Genomic DNA, 17854 nt, shown 5'->3' on the forward strand with positions numbered 1-17854 from the left:
TCCTCCTCAAATAGACTCCTTGAAAACATTTCATTAAAAGTCAGGGTAAAAAACAAACAAAAAAGAATTAGCAAAGAGCAAACAGTTAAATACAAAGATGGTTGATTGCCTTCTTTGGTTTTTAGAATCACTTGTAATACACAGAAAAACACACATACTGTATAAAGATATATACAGTGTGTTTCTTCTAGATAAACAGGTGCTGGTACTCACCATGAAGTTGTTACAGTAAGCGCCACATTTTTAACCAGTATAGAATACCTTTGAGTACCCCCCCAGCATTCCATTTATGTTATGATTATATTTTTTAATTTCGTGTTTGTTTGTTTTTCAACTGACTTTTGTAATGTTGTTGCTGCTGTTGCTTTTGTTACCCTTTATTATCTGCCCTTCACCTTAAGGTCCCAGGGCAGATTAAAACAAATGAAATATGATGTTAATCTTAGTAGATTAAATTTGTGAGCCGCCCCGCCCCCAAAAGAAAACCTAACTAGTTAATGGAACAAACATTATGGGCCTGCAATTTCCTTATTTCATATGAAATCAGGAAAGAAAGATGTAACATGAAAGTGTGGACTGACAGTTGCTTATACCTTAAACTCTCTCTCTCTCTCTCTCTCTCTCTCTCTGTGTGTGTGTGTGTGTGTGTGGCGAGGAGAGAACTATGTTAAATTTATCTGGGCAACTGAGCCACCCCTGAAATACAAGGAATAAGCGATGGTAGGGAGCGACATCTAAGATGCAGACTTCCTCTGTTGCTTTATACCAAAGCATAAATGAGAACCATAGAGAGAGGCACTCTTGGAAGGAAAATGATGTTTTGTTTGTTTGTTTGGTGCTACATACCGTTGTACACCATTTCAGCGAATTTCAAAGCCAACGCTTGCTTGATTCTCCTCACTTCCCGGTCCATGGTGAAGGCCTCTATGTCTAAATGAGCGTGGTACAGGATGGTCCCCGCCGGGGTCTCGTAGATACCTAGCCATTTCACGAGGCAGGGGGAGAAAGAAAGAAAGAAGATGGGGGGAGAAGAGAAGAGGGGGGGAGGGGGAGAGGAATGAATGAGACCCAAACTGTCAGGAAATGACAAAAAATAATGATTTGGCTGACAGAAGGAGCCGCAGTCCTGGCTCCATTCACTCTCAGCTTGCCGTAAAATGCATGTGTCATTATAGTCATGCTGGGGCCGAGACAGTCCACTCCGCACCTTGCGGAGAAAATTTCTAGATTCCCTTCTTTGAAGAGGCACTCCAACGAGGCTAAATGACAGGGTTTTGGAGGCGACTCCCCCCACTGAAGCAAGCCCACCGGTCTGTGCCTGAAAACCTGTAATTAAACAAGCCACGCGGGGCAAAGTCGTGGGGGTTTGGAAGAAAACCTTCCCCCTCGCTCCCCCCGCCCCACAACATGGTTCCACTGAAGAAGAAGTGAAAGCCCCTCTCCCGTCTCAGCTGTGACAAAAAATGGAGGGTACCTGAGAAGGTGGGGGGCGGGCGGTAGTTTTAATCTACCTTCACTTGGGGGCTGCCAACCCAGACTGTCCCCGCCACAATCCGTTCCTCATCGCCAAGCTTAACTCAGTTTAGGGGATATGAGAGAATGTCCATTCGGAGTCCACATTTTAACATGCGGTTTACCTTGTGTTCTGTTTGTAGCAAGATGATGCATAAAACACAGCTTTCCTTTGAAATCCACCCATGCAAAGCAGCTTCCATGACCAGAATGAAATAGAATAAATGTGTGGAAATAACACATGGAAATGCATTGCGTGGGGAAGGGGGAGTTGCTTGCAAAAAAAAATTACAAGTGGCAAAAGTGTGCATAAATAACAGCCTTGAGAAAGGCATTCTATGGAGCAAGTTCCATAGTTTAATTATGAGCTGCATGAAGATGGACTTTCTTTTATCTGTTCTGAATCTTCCAACATTCAGCTTCATGGGCTACTCTGGTTTCTCTTCAGACCGTACAAATCTTTCACCTTTATAGCTCCATGGGATCTCTACAAGTTCTAGCGTTATGAGAAGTGGGTAAAAACTTTTTTTTTTTTTTGCTCACTTTCTCCATGCCCTGCATCATTTTATAAACATCTATCCTGTCATCTCTCACTTGCCTTTTGTCTAAAGCAAAAAAGTTCCAAATACTGCAACCTTTCTTTCCTCATAAAGGAGTTGCCTCATCCCCTTGGTCATTTTGGTCACCTTTATCTGTACCTAATGGACAAATATTGAAGGAGGGCTGCATTTCAGTTTGCATTTTGTTTCAGAAAGTGTGAATTAGGTAGTTTTGCTTTTAGATGTCAATTGAATCATATTTCTCTCCCAGCTCTTCTACTGGTTCACTTTCACCCACATCTAGCAGAAGAGTTCCTATCTAACTCAGTACTTTCCTCACTGACTGGCAGTGGCTCTCTAGGATTTTGGGTAGGAGTCTATCCCAGCCCTACCTGGAGATGCTGGGGATTGAACCTGGGACCTTCTGCATGTAAGGCAGATGCTCAGCCACTGGGCTATAATCTTGCCAACCCAGAAAGACTGGGGGGAGCCTGACACCTTGATGTGTCTCACTTGATACAGATTCTGAAGAAGTGTGCATGCACACGAAAGCTCATACCAAGAACTAACTTAGTTGGTCTCTAAGGTGCTACTGGAAGGAATGTTTTTAGTTTTTATTTTGTTTTGATGTACAGAGAAAGAGAAGAAAAAGAAAATCATGCCATGGACAGGAGATCAAAGACTTTTCATGTCTCACAGGTGGTTTGATGGGGAACCAGCTGGACCTACCAAGTCTTGATGTTTGTAGACTCTGGCTCACAGATCTTCACAGCCCGAGAAGCTAAGACAGTTTCTACAGCAGGGCTGAGGAACCTCAGGCCTAGGAGCCAATTGTGGCCCTCCATGAGTTTCTATCTGGCCCTTGGAAGTGTCCACAGGCCACACCCTTCAGTGGCCCTGCTTCACACCTCCAAGTGTTATTTGCCTGGATGGATGGAAATGTGTCCCTGAACTCTGACCCCACCTCTTGCTTGGCTTGACGGAACATAGGGAAAGGGTGAGTTAGCATGTCTAGAAACTAGCCTACTGTACAAAGCCAAAATTTACATCCATTGGTTCACCCACTCAGGCCTCTGGTTCTACCCACCAATGGCCTGCACCCCTCAAAAGGTTGCCCAGAAGGGAATGTGGTCCAGAGGCTGAAAAACATCCCAATTCCCTGTCTCACAGAGCTAGGAGGAACTGGTCTGATCCAATGATGGCACTGGCCAGGGTCCCAAGATTATATTAATCCTGGGAGGATGGAGAGGGCAGTGTGGAAACCCCTTAAAGAGGAGCTCCATGGGAAAGAATGGTGGGTGGAAAGTAGGTGGACACACACTGTCGAAGGAATCCCACTAGAAGGTTTCCAGCTTTTGCAATTCCAAGTGAGCTTGCAATGGTTGGCAGTGGTTAAGTGACAGGGCTAAGGATACATGGCAGACAGTTGCACTGGTGCAATGCGAAGGAAGAGAGGAATGTGGTGGAGGGGATGGAGAGAGAGAGAGAGAGAGAGAGAGAGAGAGAGAGAGAGAGAGAGAGAGAGAGAGAGCATCCTTGTTCCTTAATCCCTTGAGTGTGCAGCATAATAAAAATGTTCTTCTAAACCACAGAGGGCTTTTTAAGAAACAACAACATAGAAACAAAAATAAGATAACTGTGGCAAGACAAGGGTAGCTTCATATCACCAAATCTGCGCAGTAACCCTAATCCACTCCAATTAATCTGTCTTCTCCTTTCCTCATAAGATGTTAAAGTTAATTTGGACAGATAAAAAGCTTGGTTTTCTATAAGCTTTCATCCACTAGTTCCTCCTCCCTGGGCAGCCCTCCCCCTCCATATTGCCCCACACATTTCTCTGAAAGAAAAAAGGGAGTGTTAGAAATGGATTATTTTCTTCTGTCTGCCTCCCCAGTTCTCTCTCTCTCTTGTTTTTGTTTGATTTGTGACAGGAACCCGAAGCCACAAAGACTGTAGGCCTGGAAGCTGGTTTTTCTTTTTCTTTTTGACAGTCGAAGTACGATCCACCGTGCGTGGGGGAGAGGAAAATGACAGGCGCCCGTCCTGCGTCGCCGCACAGGAGACAAGAGCCACCTTCAAAGTGACACTCACCGCCGCTCCAAGTGTCTATTTTCATCTCTCCATGTTTACAGGAAAAAGACAGAGGTGTCAGCGACACGTGGCTCACGGCATTTCAATCACGCCATAATTGCTGCCGTGAAAGTGGACGAGGATTGGGGGGGGTGATGGGAGGAGGGGGGTATAAAAGACAGCTGCCGCTACTTAAAAATTTCTAATTTGTAACCTCGACTGTCTGTTTACCTCCAGCAAAGCTGTTTCGGCTGCCTTGACAGCAATCCACCTGTGACACTCTGTAACCAGAGGCACTAACTCCAGCGCACTCAGAAGCATGAAAGGAGAGGAAAACCTCTCCCCTTCCATACATGAAATCATGCCAATGGGAATCCATCCAGTCCAGTGTCCAACAACAGACTCTCAAGGGAAACCCACAAGCAGGATTCAAGAACAAGAGTATTCACTCTTCCATTGCTTTCCAGCAACTGGTATTCAGATCCATTGCTACATCTGACTGCTGGTGGAATCATAGAATCATAGAGTTGGAAGAGACCACAAGGGCCATCCAGTCCAACCCCCTGCCATTGGTCGTTTTCTCCTCCCATCATGTGTTTGCCTAATCCTCTTTTAAAGCTATCCAAGTTGGAGGTCATCTTAGTCTCCTATGGGAACGAGTTCCATAGTACGACAGTGACCTCACCCAGACTGCCATTAAAAAAACAGTAACTTATGGACATAAACAAATCAATAAAATAGAAATAAATAGAATTACAAAAAGGCAGCATAGTATATCTGGGAGAGACTTAGCTTGCCAAAGTACTTAAGACCATCAGGTAAGCCAAATTTAACATTGTACTGAGGAGACAAAGTCCTGTGGTATAGGAGCTAGTGTGGTGTAGTGGTTAAGAGTGTAGACTCGTAATCTGGGGAACCGGGTTCGCGTCTCCGCTCCTCCACATGCAGCTGCTGGGTGACCTTGGGCTAGTCACACATCTTTGAAGTCTCTCAGCCCCACTCACCTCACAGAGTGTTTGTTGTGGGGCAGGAAGGGAAAGGAGAATGTTAGCAGCTTTGAGACTCCTTTGGGTAGTGATAAGGCGGGATATCAAATCCAAACTCTTCTTCTTCTTCTTCTTCTTCTTCTTCTTCTTCTTCTTCTTCTTCTCATCCCCATATGAGATAAAATCCCACAAAAGAGCCTAAAAATTTTCTGGGACCTCCAAGCATTTTGTTACATGTAATTTATTATTTGTTGTTTTTCCAGCTAATGCTAAACACCACATATTTTTATACCAAAGCAAAAGTCACAAATCCTGCAAGATTTAGGGGCAACTGAGGTTCTGGCAACCCCTAGCACTCATGTCAAGAGTTCCTAAGAGCTGAAACGTTTCTGTCGTTTAATGTGGACAATTAGCTTCCTGGGCCTCCATTAAGTCTCTGTGGTCCATATGAGGCTCTCCTCCAAATCACTGCCTTCCCACACTTTTCGCTTCCTCAGTCCATGTTTTCTTTTACTCTATCCTTTTCGAAGTATTCTTGGTATGAGAAAATCCATACCAACTGAGAAAAAAGAGTTGGGGTGGCAGAGATCTGGAGGAACAACTCCCCTATAAAGAAAGTTTGCAGCATTTAGGACTGTTTAGTTTGGAGAAAGAGGTGACATGATAGAAGTTAATAAAATTGTGCATGGCACAGAGAAAGCAGACAGAGAAAGGTGTCCCGTCCCCCCTCCTCTCATGACCCTAGAACTTCATGGGCATCCAATGAAGCTGAATGTTGGAAGATTCACAAAGAGTTAAACTTTGGAACTTGCTCCTGCAGGAGGCAGTGATGGCCACCAGCTTGGATAGTTTTAAAAGAGGATTGGACAAATTAATGGAGAAGAGGGCTATCAATGGCTACTAGCCATGATGGCTATGCTCTGGCTCCTAGGCTGGCTTAACAATCAATCAATCTTCCCAAAGAACTCTGGGAATTGTAGTTCCAAAAGGAGAATAGACTGTCTCCTAACAATTCCAAGCACCCTAAACAAAGTACAGTTCCCAGAATTTTGGGGGGGAGCCATGGCTGTTTAAATAGAAGGTGAAGCTGAGGCTCCAATACTTTGGCCACCTCATGAGAAGAGAAGATTCCCTGGAAAATACCCTGATGTTGGGAAAGATTAAGGGCACAAGGAGAAGGGGACAACAGGGGACGAGATGGTTGGACAGTGTTCTCGAAGCTACTAACATGAGTCTGACCAAACTGCGGGAGGCAGTGGAAGACAGGAGTGCCTGGCGTGCTCTTGTCCATGGGGTCACGAAGAGTCGGACACGACTAAACGACTAAACAACATGGCTGTTTAAAGTGGTACAACAGTGTTTTAAGTACACAATGCAGATGGGTCCAAAAAAAGCAGTGTCAAAATAGCAACAGGTTTGAATAACATCTTTTAAAAGATTTTTTTTATGAAGAAGAGAATATCAGACTACTCCTCAAGCACGCACATACACATACACACGTGTCCCTACTGCCAAAAGCAGTAGTTTTCATTCTGAAACATTCTCCTCTGAAAACCTTCACCTCTAGGGGGCACCCACATAAAAGAGACATGCCATTCACTATTCCTGCAGCTACTCCTAGAGATCTGAGGGGAGTTTGGAAGGAGAAAGGGAGAAATCGTTTCAAGGGAGCTGAAGGATCTGCAAGAATGGCACTTCCTGAGTTGCAAGCATGACTCAACATCTGCCCCTCACAAAGCTTATTCGCCATTGTTGATATTGGGGTGAGCGTTCACACCATGGTCAATGATACCTTCAACCACCACCCCACCTTCAACTCTTTAGAATCATAGAGATAGAAGGGACCCTGATGATCATCTAGCCCAACCCCCTGCAATGCAGGAATATGCAGCTGTCCTATATAGGGATTGAACATGCAACCTTGGCATTATCACCACCACGCTCTAACCAAGTGAGCTATCTAGGCTATCAATTTATTTATTACTTTTATTAAATTTATTTAATGCATTTATAGAACACCTTTTTTCTCCTCAGAGGTCAAAGCGGCAGATGTGGTTCTTCCCCTCCTTAATTAATCTCCACAACAGCCCTGTGAGGTAAGCTATAAGCTGAGAGGCAGTGACTGGCTACATGGCCAAACAGGGATTTGAACCTTGGACTCCCAGGTCGTTGTCCTCAATTAATCCCCATAGCAACCCAGTGGGGTAGGTTAGGCTGAGCTTCAATGAAAAGTGGGAGATTTGAACTCTGGTATCACAGGTCCTAGTCCAAAACGCAAACCACTACACCATACTGTTTCCAACCTATTAGGAGCAATGATTGGAACAGACTGCTCCAAGTTTTGAGGGACCTCAGAAAAGAAGGTTTAGACATTGTCCCTTATCTGGGGGAAACACAGGAAGCTGCCTTATACTGTCAGACCATCTAGCTCAGTATTGTCTACACTGACTGGCAGCAGCTCACCAGGGTTTCAGGCAGGAGATCTCTCTCAATCCTACCTGGAGATGCTGGGTTGAACTTCAGACGTTCTGCATGCAAGACAGATGCTCTGTCACTAAGTTATGGTCCTTTCCAAGGTTCAGGAAAGGAGGAAACAGAAGTACAACTTGTGTGTTACTGGATTAAAGCCAACACCAGCCCAATAATTAGGCAAGGAGCAGGGAACCTTTTGGTCCCAAAGGGCCAGATCTCCAACCAGATTTAAACAACCACTTCCAAAAATGTAGGCAAAGAGGTGCATCTCAAAGAGGTGCATAACTAATCAATAAGGAGTACAACAATGTTACTAGGCCCACCTCCAAAGAGTGGGCACTCCTTGGGCCTACCACCAATAAGGCACTCCCATGCACCACAATCTGTGGGCCTCAAAGTGCAGTGGTACCACCAGCAGGGCCTCCACAGATGATCCTGACACCCAGGCAAGTCAACATAGTAGGGAGCCCCCTTCCCATCCAATATAGGGAGCTCAAATTAGTTGGGGCTTGTGTGCCAGGTCTGGGTTTAGCTGCAGCTTTGCAAGTCCAGAAAGAACAATGCTTACCTCGAGACTTCATTCCGATGAACCGGTTCTCCACGATGTCAATGCGCCCAACACCATGCTTGGCACTGTGGAGAGGAAGGAGGCGAGAGTCAATGCTCATAGGCATGGAACAGACTCCCACAATACATGCTGGACTCTCTTTCCTTGGAGGTTTATAAGAAGAGGTTGGATGGCCAGCTGCTATGTATGATCCTATTTGAGATTCCTGCATTGCAGGTGGTTGGAATAGATGACCCTTTGGGTCCCTTCCAGCTCTAAAAAATTCCATGGTTCCATGTTTTTCTAAACCTGCAGGCAAGGCAGTGCAAAGCACTAGAAGCAAAGGATGATGGGAAAGGGCAAAGGTCTCTCTCAGGATGGCTGGGTGCAAGGATTTGGACCCCTTTTGGACAGATGACTTAGCCACTTTACTCCATGCTCTGGAAACTTCCAAATTGGATTACTGCAATGCGCTCTGTGTGGGGCTGCCCTGGAAGATGACTCCAACACTTCAGCTGGTGCAAGGTTCAGTGGATGGAGTTACATTTAGAACTCACATACCCCCCCCCCATTTTAAATCAGCTGCACTGGTTGCCAGTTTGTTTCCAGACCCAATTCAAAGTGTTTACATTAGTGTTTAAAGCCCTAAATAACTCAGGCCCCAAGTACCTGAATGGTCACCTCCTTCCCTACATACCATCCCAGGTACTAAGACTGGCAGAGGGGGACCTCTTGGTTGTTCCACCACCCTCAGACACCCAGGAGAGGTCCTTCTCTGTGGCAGCCCCTTAGTTGTGGAGCTCCCTCCCCACAGAGATGTGTCGGGCACTTTCACTATACAGCTTCCAGTGGATGCTAAATACACACCTCTTTATCCTAGCCTTTGACACCTGGGGTGTATATTTTTTAGGGCCCACTGTATTTCTAAGATTGCAAGTTGTTTTGAACTTGCATGTGCTTTAAATGGCTGTAACCCACCCTAGGTCTTTAGGGCAGGTGAAGGGCAGGTAATAAACAAGACAAGGAGGGACATGTATATTTCCTCTCCCTCTTTCTCACAGGAACACTGCCTTATATGAGGTATATATTAGGTATATTGGACCCACCTTATTTTTGTGATTGTAAGTTGTTTTAAACTGTTTTAAATATTGCGTTTTGACATTTTAATCCAGGTAATATACCGTAATGCATTTTTGTATGCTATGTTCCGTAAATACGTTCCTTTTCTTACACACACTTTATCCTATTTGATGCATTTTAGGGCACATTAATTGGCTGGAGAACCACAGTGCAAAATTCGGAGAAGGGCAAATTTCAGAGGATGGCTGCATTTGCAGTTCATGTATTGTTCCAGAAAGCGCAAGTTATGGTAGGTCTGATGTTAAACATGAACCAAAATGAATTTCTCTCTCCCTTCATCCTTCCATGGGGCCAACACAGACGGGGAAACTTACGCAATTTCATTCAGGTAAACGAAGAGCTCGAGGGACGAATGGTGGGCAGTGCCGTATTCAACATTGGTGACCTTGATAGGGACACCTGTCAGGCAAGAGAAAAGGGACATGGAGATGGATGGGGTGGGGGAGAGAAAGTCGGCACAGGAAACAGACGGGCAGGGAGGGTAACAGGGAAACTGGACTTTGAAATCCCCTTATTAATGTCAAGAGCGCCTCTTTAAAACATCACCCTGGACGTGTTAAATAGATGTGACAGATATGAACTCTAAATAACTTCTTAAAAAGGCATGGCTAAGCTGCTCCGCTCAGAAGGCTCTGGTGTTTTTTCCCCCCTTTAAAAAGCGGGGTCGGGTGAACCCTCACACAATACGAGGCCGAAAAAAAGCCCTGAGAGAAAAGAGGTGGTTTTTTTTTTAAGGCAATAAAAGTTTCCCCCCTCCCACATACAACTGCCCCTTCCCACCCGCCCGTCTATCCCCCCCCCACCTCTTTTTTTGAGGAGCTTGAAATTGCGGGTAAGGCCTCGACTAATTAAATTTCACGCTCCCTCATTGTCTCAGCCCGTCGCACCTTCTGTTCCACCAGCCACTGAGGCTCGGCCCCGGCGGACAAACTCTACGCCCCCACCCCACAATTAAAAAAGGAGGAGGAGGATAAAGGACGGGAAAACTGAGGCGCAAGTGAAAACACAGCGCACAGCCCCTGTTAACATCCATTTGGCGGACAAACGCCACACATGTCCCCAGTTAGCCACCTGACAGGAGTGAATAGGGAGCCTGACTCGGGACTGTTTGTGGCCAAAGCCCGAGACGATTCTCAGGGAATTCAAGACTACACTTACTTTCATTTTATTTTTAAGATGGTGACACTGAGGGGAAGTGGCGGGAACCCCGAGAGTGGGAAGCCTGGAGGTGTGGCAACCAAAACAGAAAGAAATATTATTTTCTGCTCTTTTTAAGAGCATGAGGGAAAGACATGAAGAGCCTTGGAGGGGTGGGGGAGCCCAAAGTGGAGACTGAAAGAGAAAAAAAAATGCTCTTTTCTTCTCCCCCCCCCCCCACAGTATGAAATGAGCAATAAATGTATACGGAAGCAGGACACAGGGGAGATGTGTGGGGAGGTGGAGAAAAGGGTGGGAGACCCATAAAAGAAAAATAGGGGGAAACTGGGCAGTGGGGGGGAGGCCGGTGAGCCTGTTCAGAGGCTAATCTCTCTTCCATCTGCCCTCCTCATTACCATATAGAGCTTTATCAGTCACTAATCAGGATTCAATAGCTTCCTTTCTAGTCTTTATTACAAAAGACCCGCTGTGTGGTGAAGGCTGCCTGTCAGCGTCTCCATTCTAAACCCATTTATATATTTTATTTTATTTTTTGTCCCCCCTGCGCCTAACACACACATTCACAGGAGAAAAAAAAGTGGGCTAGGAGACTGGAGGTTTATGAATTCGGCTGTAAATGACTATTAAATGTAAGCCCCGGCGATAATGAACCCTAAATCTCTTTCTGGCCAGCACAGCCGTCAGCACCTCCTCGCCATCGTCTTTCTCGGTCTATTGTAGCCTTTTCGGACAGCGATCGGACGTGGCCCGCCTGGAGGAGTGCAGGCATTGTCCAGGAAAGCTGCTTATCCCTTTTAAAATAGTTAATAATTAGATTAGAACTTCAAATAAATTAACTAGGGGGTAAAACAAGGATGTGTTTGCAGGCGAAAGGAGGGTAGCATGTGGGTGCGTGTGGGTTTCTGTGGGTGCCAGAGCACGTCTTTCTCTCAAAACACAGAGTGAGTTATTAAACCTCACCGCATCACTCTGTGTCGTCCAGTAGGGATGCTGGGGGGGGGGGGGAACGACACACATGGTGATGGAGGGAGCATCCTTTGATGGGCCCTCGCTTTCCCGACCGGTTAATTTATTTGTGCTTTTGATCAGGCTATTAACTATATTGTACCTTGGGGTCGTAGTGGATCATTCTATGAAAATGTTGGCCCAGTGCACAGTGACTGTGGAAAGGGGGAATTTCATGCTAGGGATCATTAGGAAAGGAATTGAAAATTAAATTGTGGATATAATGCCTTTAAAAAAAATAAATAAATCTATGGTGTGATAGTGTTTGAAATACTGTGTACAGTTCTGGTCACCTCACCTCAGAAAGGATATTGTAGAATTGGAAAAGGTTCGGAAAAAGGCAACGAAAATTATCAAGGGGCTGAAGCGATTCTCCTATGAGGAAAGGTTGGAGTTTTTGGGATATATATCCCCAAAACTCCAACCTTTCCACACACACACACACACACACACACAGTCTAGAAAAAAGGCAGCATGATAGGCAATGATAAAATTATGTGCAGAAAATGGATACAGAAAAGCTTTTTTCTCCCTCATAACACTAGAAGTTGTGGATATCCAATGAAGCTGAATGTTGGAAGATTCAGGGCAGATAAAAGGAAAGGGCTTTTCATGCAGCACATAGTAACTCTGGAATTCACTCCCACAGGAGGCAGTAAAGGCCACCAACTTGGATGGTTTTAAGAGACAAATTCATGGAGAAGGCTATCAATGGCTAGTAGCCACAAAGGCTCTGCTCTGCTTTCATGTTCAGAAGAGGTAATGCTTCTGATCCAGTTGTTGGAAACCACAGGAAGAGATAGTGCTCTTGGGCTCTGGTCCTGCTTTGAGTTTTCTCAGAAGAGGCATCAGGTTGGCCACTGTAAGAACAAGATGCTGGACCAGATGGGCCACTGGCCTGATCCAGCAGGCTCTTAGGTTCTTAGTCGGTAGATCAACCCAACTACGTAAAGCTTGGTTTCCTGTCATCTGATTACTCTGTTTGATGGCCTTTGGATGGATATGTTAACAAACTCTACTGAAAAGCACCAAAAGCCTCATCTCAAAGCTTGCTCCAAGCCCTCTGACTATTTAAGGCAGGCATGTCCAAAGTCCGTTTCGGGGGCCTAATCCGGTGCACCAGTCGATGTAATCTGGCCCCCGTGGCAGCCCTCGCGCATGTTCACTTCATCAAATCTGGCCCTCTTTGAAAAAAGTTTGGGCACCCCTGATTTAGAGTGCCCTTTTCTGCACCATTTCCAAACCTACAACACATTTTTATTTTAGATCATGGGTTCATGGGTAGGCAAACTAAGGCCCGGGGGCTGGATGCGGCCCAATCGCCTTCTCAATCTGGCCTGCAGATGGTCCGGGAATCAGCATGTTTTTACATGAGTAGAATGTGTGCTTTTATTTAAAATGCATCTATGGGTTATTTGTGGGGCATAGGAATTCGTTCATATTTTTTTTCCAAAATATAGTCCGGCCCCCCACAAGGTCTGAGGGACAGTGGACCGGCCCCCTGCTGAAAATGTTTGCTGACCCCTGTTTTAGATGTTGTGACTCGAACTGTACTCACTCTTCCGAATGTAGCTACAATGCAGCATTGCAAAAAGATTGTCCTTACCCTTCTTGAATTCAATCTCTAAGATGTCTGGAGTGTCTGGGGCTGTAGCAGGGTCTCTTGTCCTTGTGTAAAGGCCAGGGGGTGCCTGGTTCTGTATGAAAAGGAGAGAGAGAGAGAGAGAGAGAGAGAGAGAGAGAGAGAGAGAGAGAGAAACGAGTGTTAGCAACATTGGATGCAAATCACCTAAGCCCAGGAAATTTGGGCGTGAAGACAGGAATGGAAGATGCGGTTTGGAAAACCCCTCCTGGCACTCACAGTACAAGCATACATTTGTTTCTGACCCAGGGTGAGCTCTGAAATCAGTTCAGGGTGGCTTTGATCAGTTCAAACCAGGGGTGGGAGGAGAGGTGACTGTGCAGGCACCTACTGGCTCGTGCCTGTGACATCGTCAACAGATGCCCACTCATGATTTGTTGTCAACCACACACAAGGACTGCAGGGAATGTTCTGCTGAATGCAGCTCATTTTCAGGGGGAAAGGGGTGAACATATAAAATTTGGGGGAAGCTTAGAAAAAATATCTTCTGAGAATTTTCAGCGATGTTCTGTCAATAGCAGGCTTATGGAACATGACACTGGTTACAAGCAGAAGCAGCTTTCCCTAAAAGTATTGGTTAAATAGATAGGGGAAAGGATATATTTCTAGAAACCAGCCCTGAGACCTAGCAGCAAAAACTCTAGTTTTCAAGGTTTATATAACCTTTGACATACTACATGCTGGGAGGGAAGAAGGTGTGAATGATGGGACTGTCACCATGCCTCTATAGCGTCTGGTCAGCCACTGTTGGGAAGGAGAATGCCAAGATGGAGAGACAAGTTGATTGGATAGCCAGCGGCATAGCATGGGTTGCCAGTGCCCGGTGGCCACACATAGAGGAGGGGGGAGAAGGGAAATGGACAGAGTATGCATGCACATTCAACTGCCTAATGGCATCTGCATCAACTGCAGATATAAGAAAAAAAAGGTGTTCTGTTGTCTGGAAAGGTCACTTCCTGGTTTGCATGGAGAAGCCATTTTCAATGGAACTCAGCCACGGAAGCGTGCGGCTGTATTGAGGCAGCACTAAGTGTTGAAATTTTGCACCTCTAACAATTTTGCACCTGGGGCAACCACACCTGTGCCCCCCCCCACACTATGCTGCTGTGGACCAGCCTGTGTTCTCAGATGGTCCTGCCTACATTACAACACTCCCTGCAGGCTGTGGTGATGGCTACCAACTAGGATGACTTCAAAAAGAGTATCATACAAATCCATGTTCTTCTTCCATTGTCAGAAGCCTCTGAATACCAATTGCTGGGAATCACAAGTGGGGAGAGTGTTTCTGGTGCAATCAAGTGCTTGCTTGTGGGTTTCCCACTGGGGCATCTGGTTGGCCACTGTGAGGAAGTTGGATTAGATGGTCTCTTCTTATGTCCTTACATCAGTGGCTATGGGCAAGTTGGGACAATCTGGTGTTGTAGAGTTGCCTGGCCAGAACTTCCTTTTAAGAAACTACGTGTGCCTTGGCTGGATCAGACGAAGGTCTAGCCAGCGGTCTCCCCCCAACGGCAGCCCAGCTGAATACCTCTGGGATCTCATGAATAAACCACAAGGCCTTCTGAGCATGGCAGTCTGGCATCATGGGGGCTTCATCGGAGTTGTTAATGGCTTTAACATAGGAACATAAAAGCATAGGAAGAACCTGCTGGATCCAGACAATGGCCCATGTAGTGGACAACCAGATGCCGGTGGGAAACCCACAAGCAGGATTTCAGCAACTGGTATTTGGAAGGACTGCTGCCTCCAGCTATGGAGGCAGAGCAGAGTCACCATGGCTAGTAGACACTAATAGCCCTCTCCTCCATGAATTCGTCCAATCTTCTTCTAAAGCTACTCAAGTTGGTGGTCATCGCTGCGTCCTGCAAGAGTGAGTTCCATAGTTTAACGATGTGCTGCTTGAAGAAGGACTTCCTGTAATCTGTCCTCAATCTTCCAACATTCAGCTTCATCAGATGTCCACGAGTTCTAGCATCGTGAGAGAGTGTGATGGCCTGGCATTCAGAGATATACTTCCCCTGAGCATGGAGGCTTCCTTGGAGCTCTTAACAACTTCCCTTCGACAACTTCCCAGCCTCCTATGCATGCAAGCCACAAACCTTTACACACACACACACACACCTCTTTTTAAAAGCCTAATACTACTCAGGCAGCAAAAAAAGAAAGAAAGAAAAGAAAGAAACCAAAGGAAGGGTTGGGATTTTTTTTTTATCATTGTTTTGCCACCCTTTGCAAAATGAGAGCACCGGAGGTGTTTGGGAACAAAGGGCCTTGTGGGGAATCAGACAATTTTTTCCCCTCAACTTGATCTCATCTTTTCCTTTGACGCCCCCACAGCTGGAGGTGGAATAGCTATGGAGGAACAAGTCAGGCAGGGAAAACGGTGGAGGGTGGGGGGAATGCGACTTTGGCAGAGAGGGGAAAGATAGAGGCAGAACCTCGTACACTTCCAGAGAGAGGGAGAGGGAGAGAAATGGGGTTTATTCTGCACTGACCGAAAAACTAATGACTAGCCTTGACCCCAGCAGGTGCTCTGGGAGACTGTGCATTTTGACGGTGTCCCCAAGGTTAATACACCCAGGGGGGAAATAGAGGAACAAAGCAAAAAAGCCATTTCAAAACACATCAACCTTTATGTATATATATTTTTCCACCCACCCCCCTCACCAGATTTTTACAGCACAGGGGTGTCTTATCTCTTAAAACCGAGCTGGTGGGAAAAAGAGCAGCAACATTCCCATAATTAGTTTATGCCTCGGGGGCTTCTGATGAATTTCCACATTTGCGGGCATGCAGTAAGTGGGGGGTGGAGCCGAAGAGAAAGGGGGGGGGGAGAGAATAAGGGAATCTCTCTGGGCATGTGGAAATAAATTCCTCTGTCTACTTGCTGGCTTTGCAGTTTCAGAGTCCAGCTCTTTCCTGGGCCAGCCTCTGACTCTGAGGCGTCATCTTACGCCAACGGCTTGAGAGGGGAACTGTGCACAACATCTAGGCCCGAATGCAGGATGGCTTGATGTTTACAGGGGTTTGAAAAGATAAATCCAGTTTGAGCAAGAGTGGGTGACATCTCTAGCTGTACAAACTGTACAGCTGGCACAGGTTTGCATCAAGTCCACTGAGAGACCACTTGCGTTCCATCTCCAGGGGCCTAGCGATGAACCAATCTGTCCATGTTGGTTTCACTCCCAATCTTAAAAGTTTAGTTTACCACATTTATGCATCAGTTGCCAAATTTAAAGGTGCATTTTTAACATGTGTGTACTATATATTTTAAAAAGTGGTCTGTGTGTCTGCTTGTTTGTCTGTCTGTCTGTCTGTCTGTCTGTCTGTCTGTCTGTCTGTCTGTCTGTCTGTTGCTTCTCTATGCATTTGGATGCCTCTTGAGATATACTCGGCAGGAAGGCAGGAGTAGGTAGCTTTTGTCAACATGTCAACATGTCATTTTGAATCAAGATGGTGGACCAAAACTTGACTTCAGCATGACTTTGCCCAGTTTTTGGTGGAACAGTTCCAAACTCACAAATTATACTGCCCATTAAAAAAATCTGCTAACAGCAATACGATGTCATGAAACAAATTTTAAAAATATTAAAATGTCAGCATGGCTTCCAATGATGAATCCTGAGGGTTCTTTTTACAATAAGGGCAGTAGTAGGTTCAGGGCTGGCTAAAGGAAGTATTTATTTATGCATGGTGCATGGTTAAGAAATCCCCTGTGAAAAAAGGGGGCTTCCACCGCTGGTTGAAATGGTTTAGAGATAGATGCACTGGAGATCAAGCCTGTCAAAAGCTATTGCAACGATCTTCTTCTTCTTCTTTGGCGATCACTCATAGCCAAGTAAAATTGTCTTCTATAAACACTGTTTTAACAACGAGTCTGTAAGTGACTGTGGAGGCCATTTCTGGAACCATAAGGACTAGAATCTTAACTCATTTTTAGGGGAAGGCCCGCAGCTTAACTGCAGAGAGCTTGTGTTGCATGCAGAAATTCCCATCTCCAGGTAGGACTGGGGAAAGACAACACTGAACAAGATAGACCCAATAGTTTGATTCAGGAGAAGGCAACTTCCTATGCAGGAGTGGCATGTCCCATTTCACCACCGAAGATGAAATGGGAAGGTGCCTCCCTTGCACGGGTTGTGTGGCAGTGCCAGCAAAGTGGAGTTGCGACAGTAGGTTCCGGTGAGTTTTCCTGAGATCTTGCTGGGTCAGAGCTGTTCCTGGAGCCACTTCTCTGCCACCAGCAGAGGCGGTGATGTGGGCAGGGTCCCTGCAGGGATGCTGCCTCTTGGGCTTCTGCCACCTGAGGCGGCTGGCTCAGCCTGCCTCTTGGGTGAGCTGGCCTCTTCCTATGCCTTCCTATTTAATTGCGGAGTGTCCAGCCCTTCTCTAATTCAGAAGCAGAAGGACTGGATACTCCGCAAGCTCTTTCAAGTATCCCTTAGGGACTAGAAAATTTGGTTGTTCACGAAAGCAGAGATTCACCTCTGATGACCTACCACTGAGGTATAGTTCTTCCCCAAAGGTACTGTGGCTCAGAGTTAGAGCATTTGCCTTCCACGCAGAAAGTCCCCAATTCAGTCCCTGGTTTCTTCAAGGTAAGGCTGGGAGAGCCTCCCTGTCTGAAAACTTGGAAAGCCAGTCAGAACAGGCAATACTGAGCTAGATGGACTGACTCAGTAATACAGTAGCTTCCTATGTCCTTATTCAGGGTGTGCGTGTGTGTGTGTGTGTGTGTGTGTGTGTGTGTGTAGGGTCTTCCAAGGAAACCCCTCATATACAC

General features: G+C 46.0%; 1 protein-coding gene across 3 annotated transcripts in view; it reads right to left on the reverse strand.

Moving 5' to 3' along the window:
* ASS1 (argininosuccinate synthase 1) overlaps positions 1 to 17854 on the reverse strand; it is an 80827-nt gene that overhangs the window by 20214 nt on the left and 42759 nt on the right. For 2 of the 3 annotated variants that reach the window (XM_033137636.1, XM_033137638.1), the window contains exons 9-12: positions 13036 to 13126; positions 9581 to 9665; positions 8148 to 8212; positions 847 to 978 (exon numbers count right to left, since the gene is read on the reverse strand). In XM_033137636.1, the coding sequence (XP_032993527.1) occupies positions 847 to 978; positions 8148 to 8212; positions 9581 to 9665; positions 13036 to 13126 (373 nt within the window). The remainder of the gene's footprint in view (positions 1 to 846; positions 979 to 8147; positions 8213 to 9580; positions 9666 to 13035; positions 13127 to 17854) is intronic. The other variant, XM_033137637.1, reaches the window with a different exon arrangement.

Source organism: Lacerta agilis, chromosome Z (assembly GCF_009819535.1).
Source record: "Lacerta agilis isolate rLacAgi1 chromosome Z, rLacAgi1.pri, whole genome shotgun sequence".
NCBI classification, from domain to species: domain Eukaryota; kingdom Metazoa; phylum Chordata; class Lepidosauria; order Squamata; family Lacertidae; genus Lacerta; species Lacerta agilis.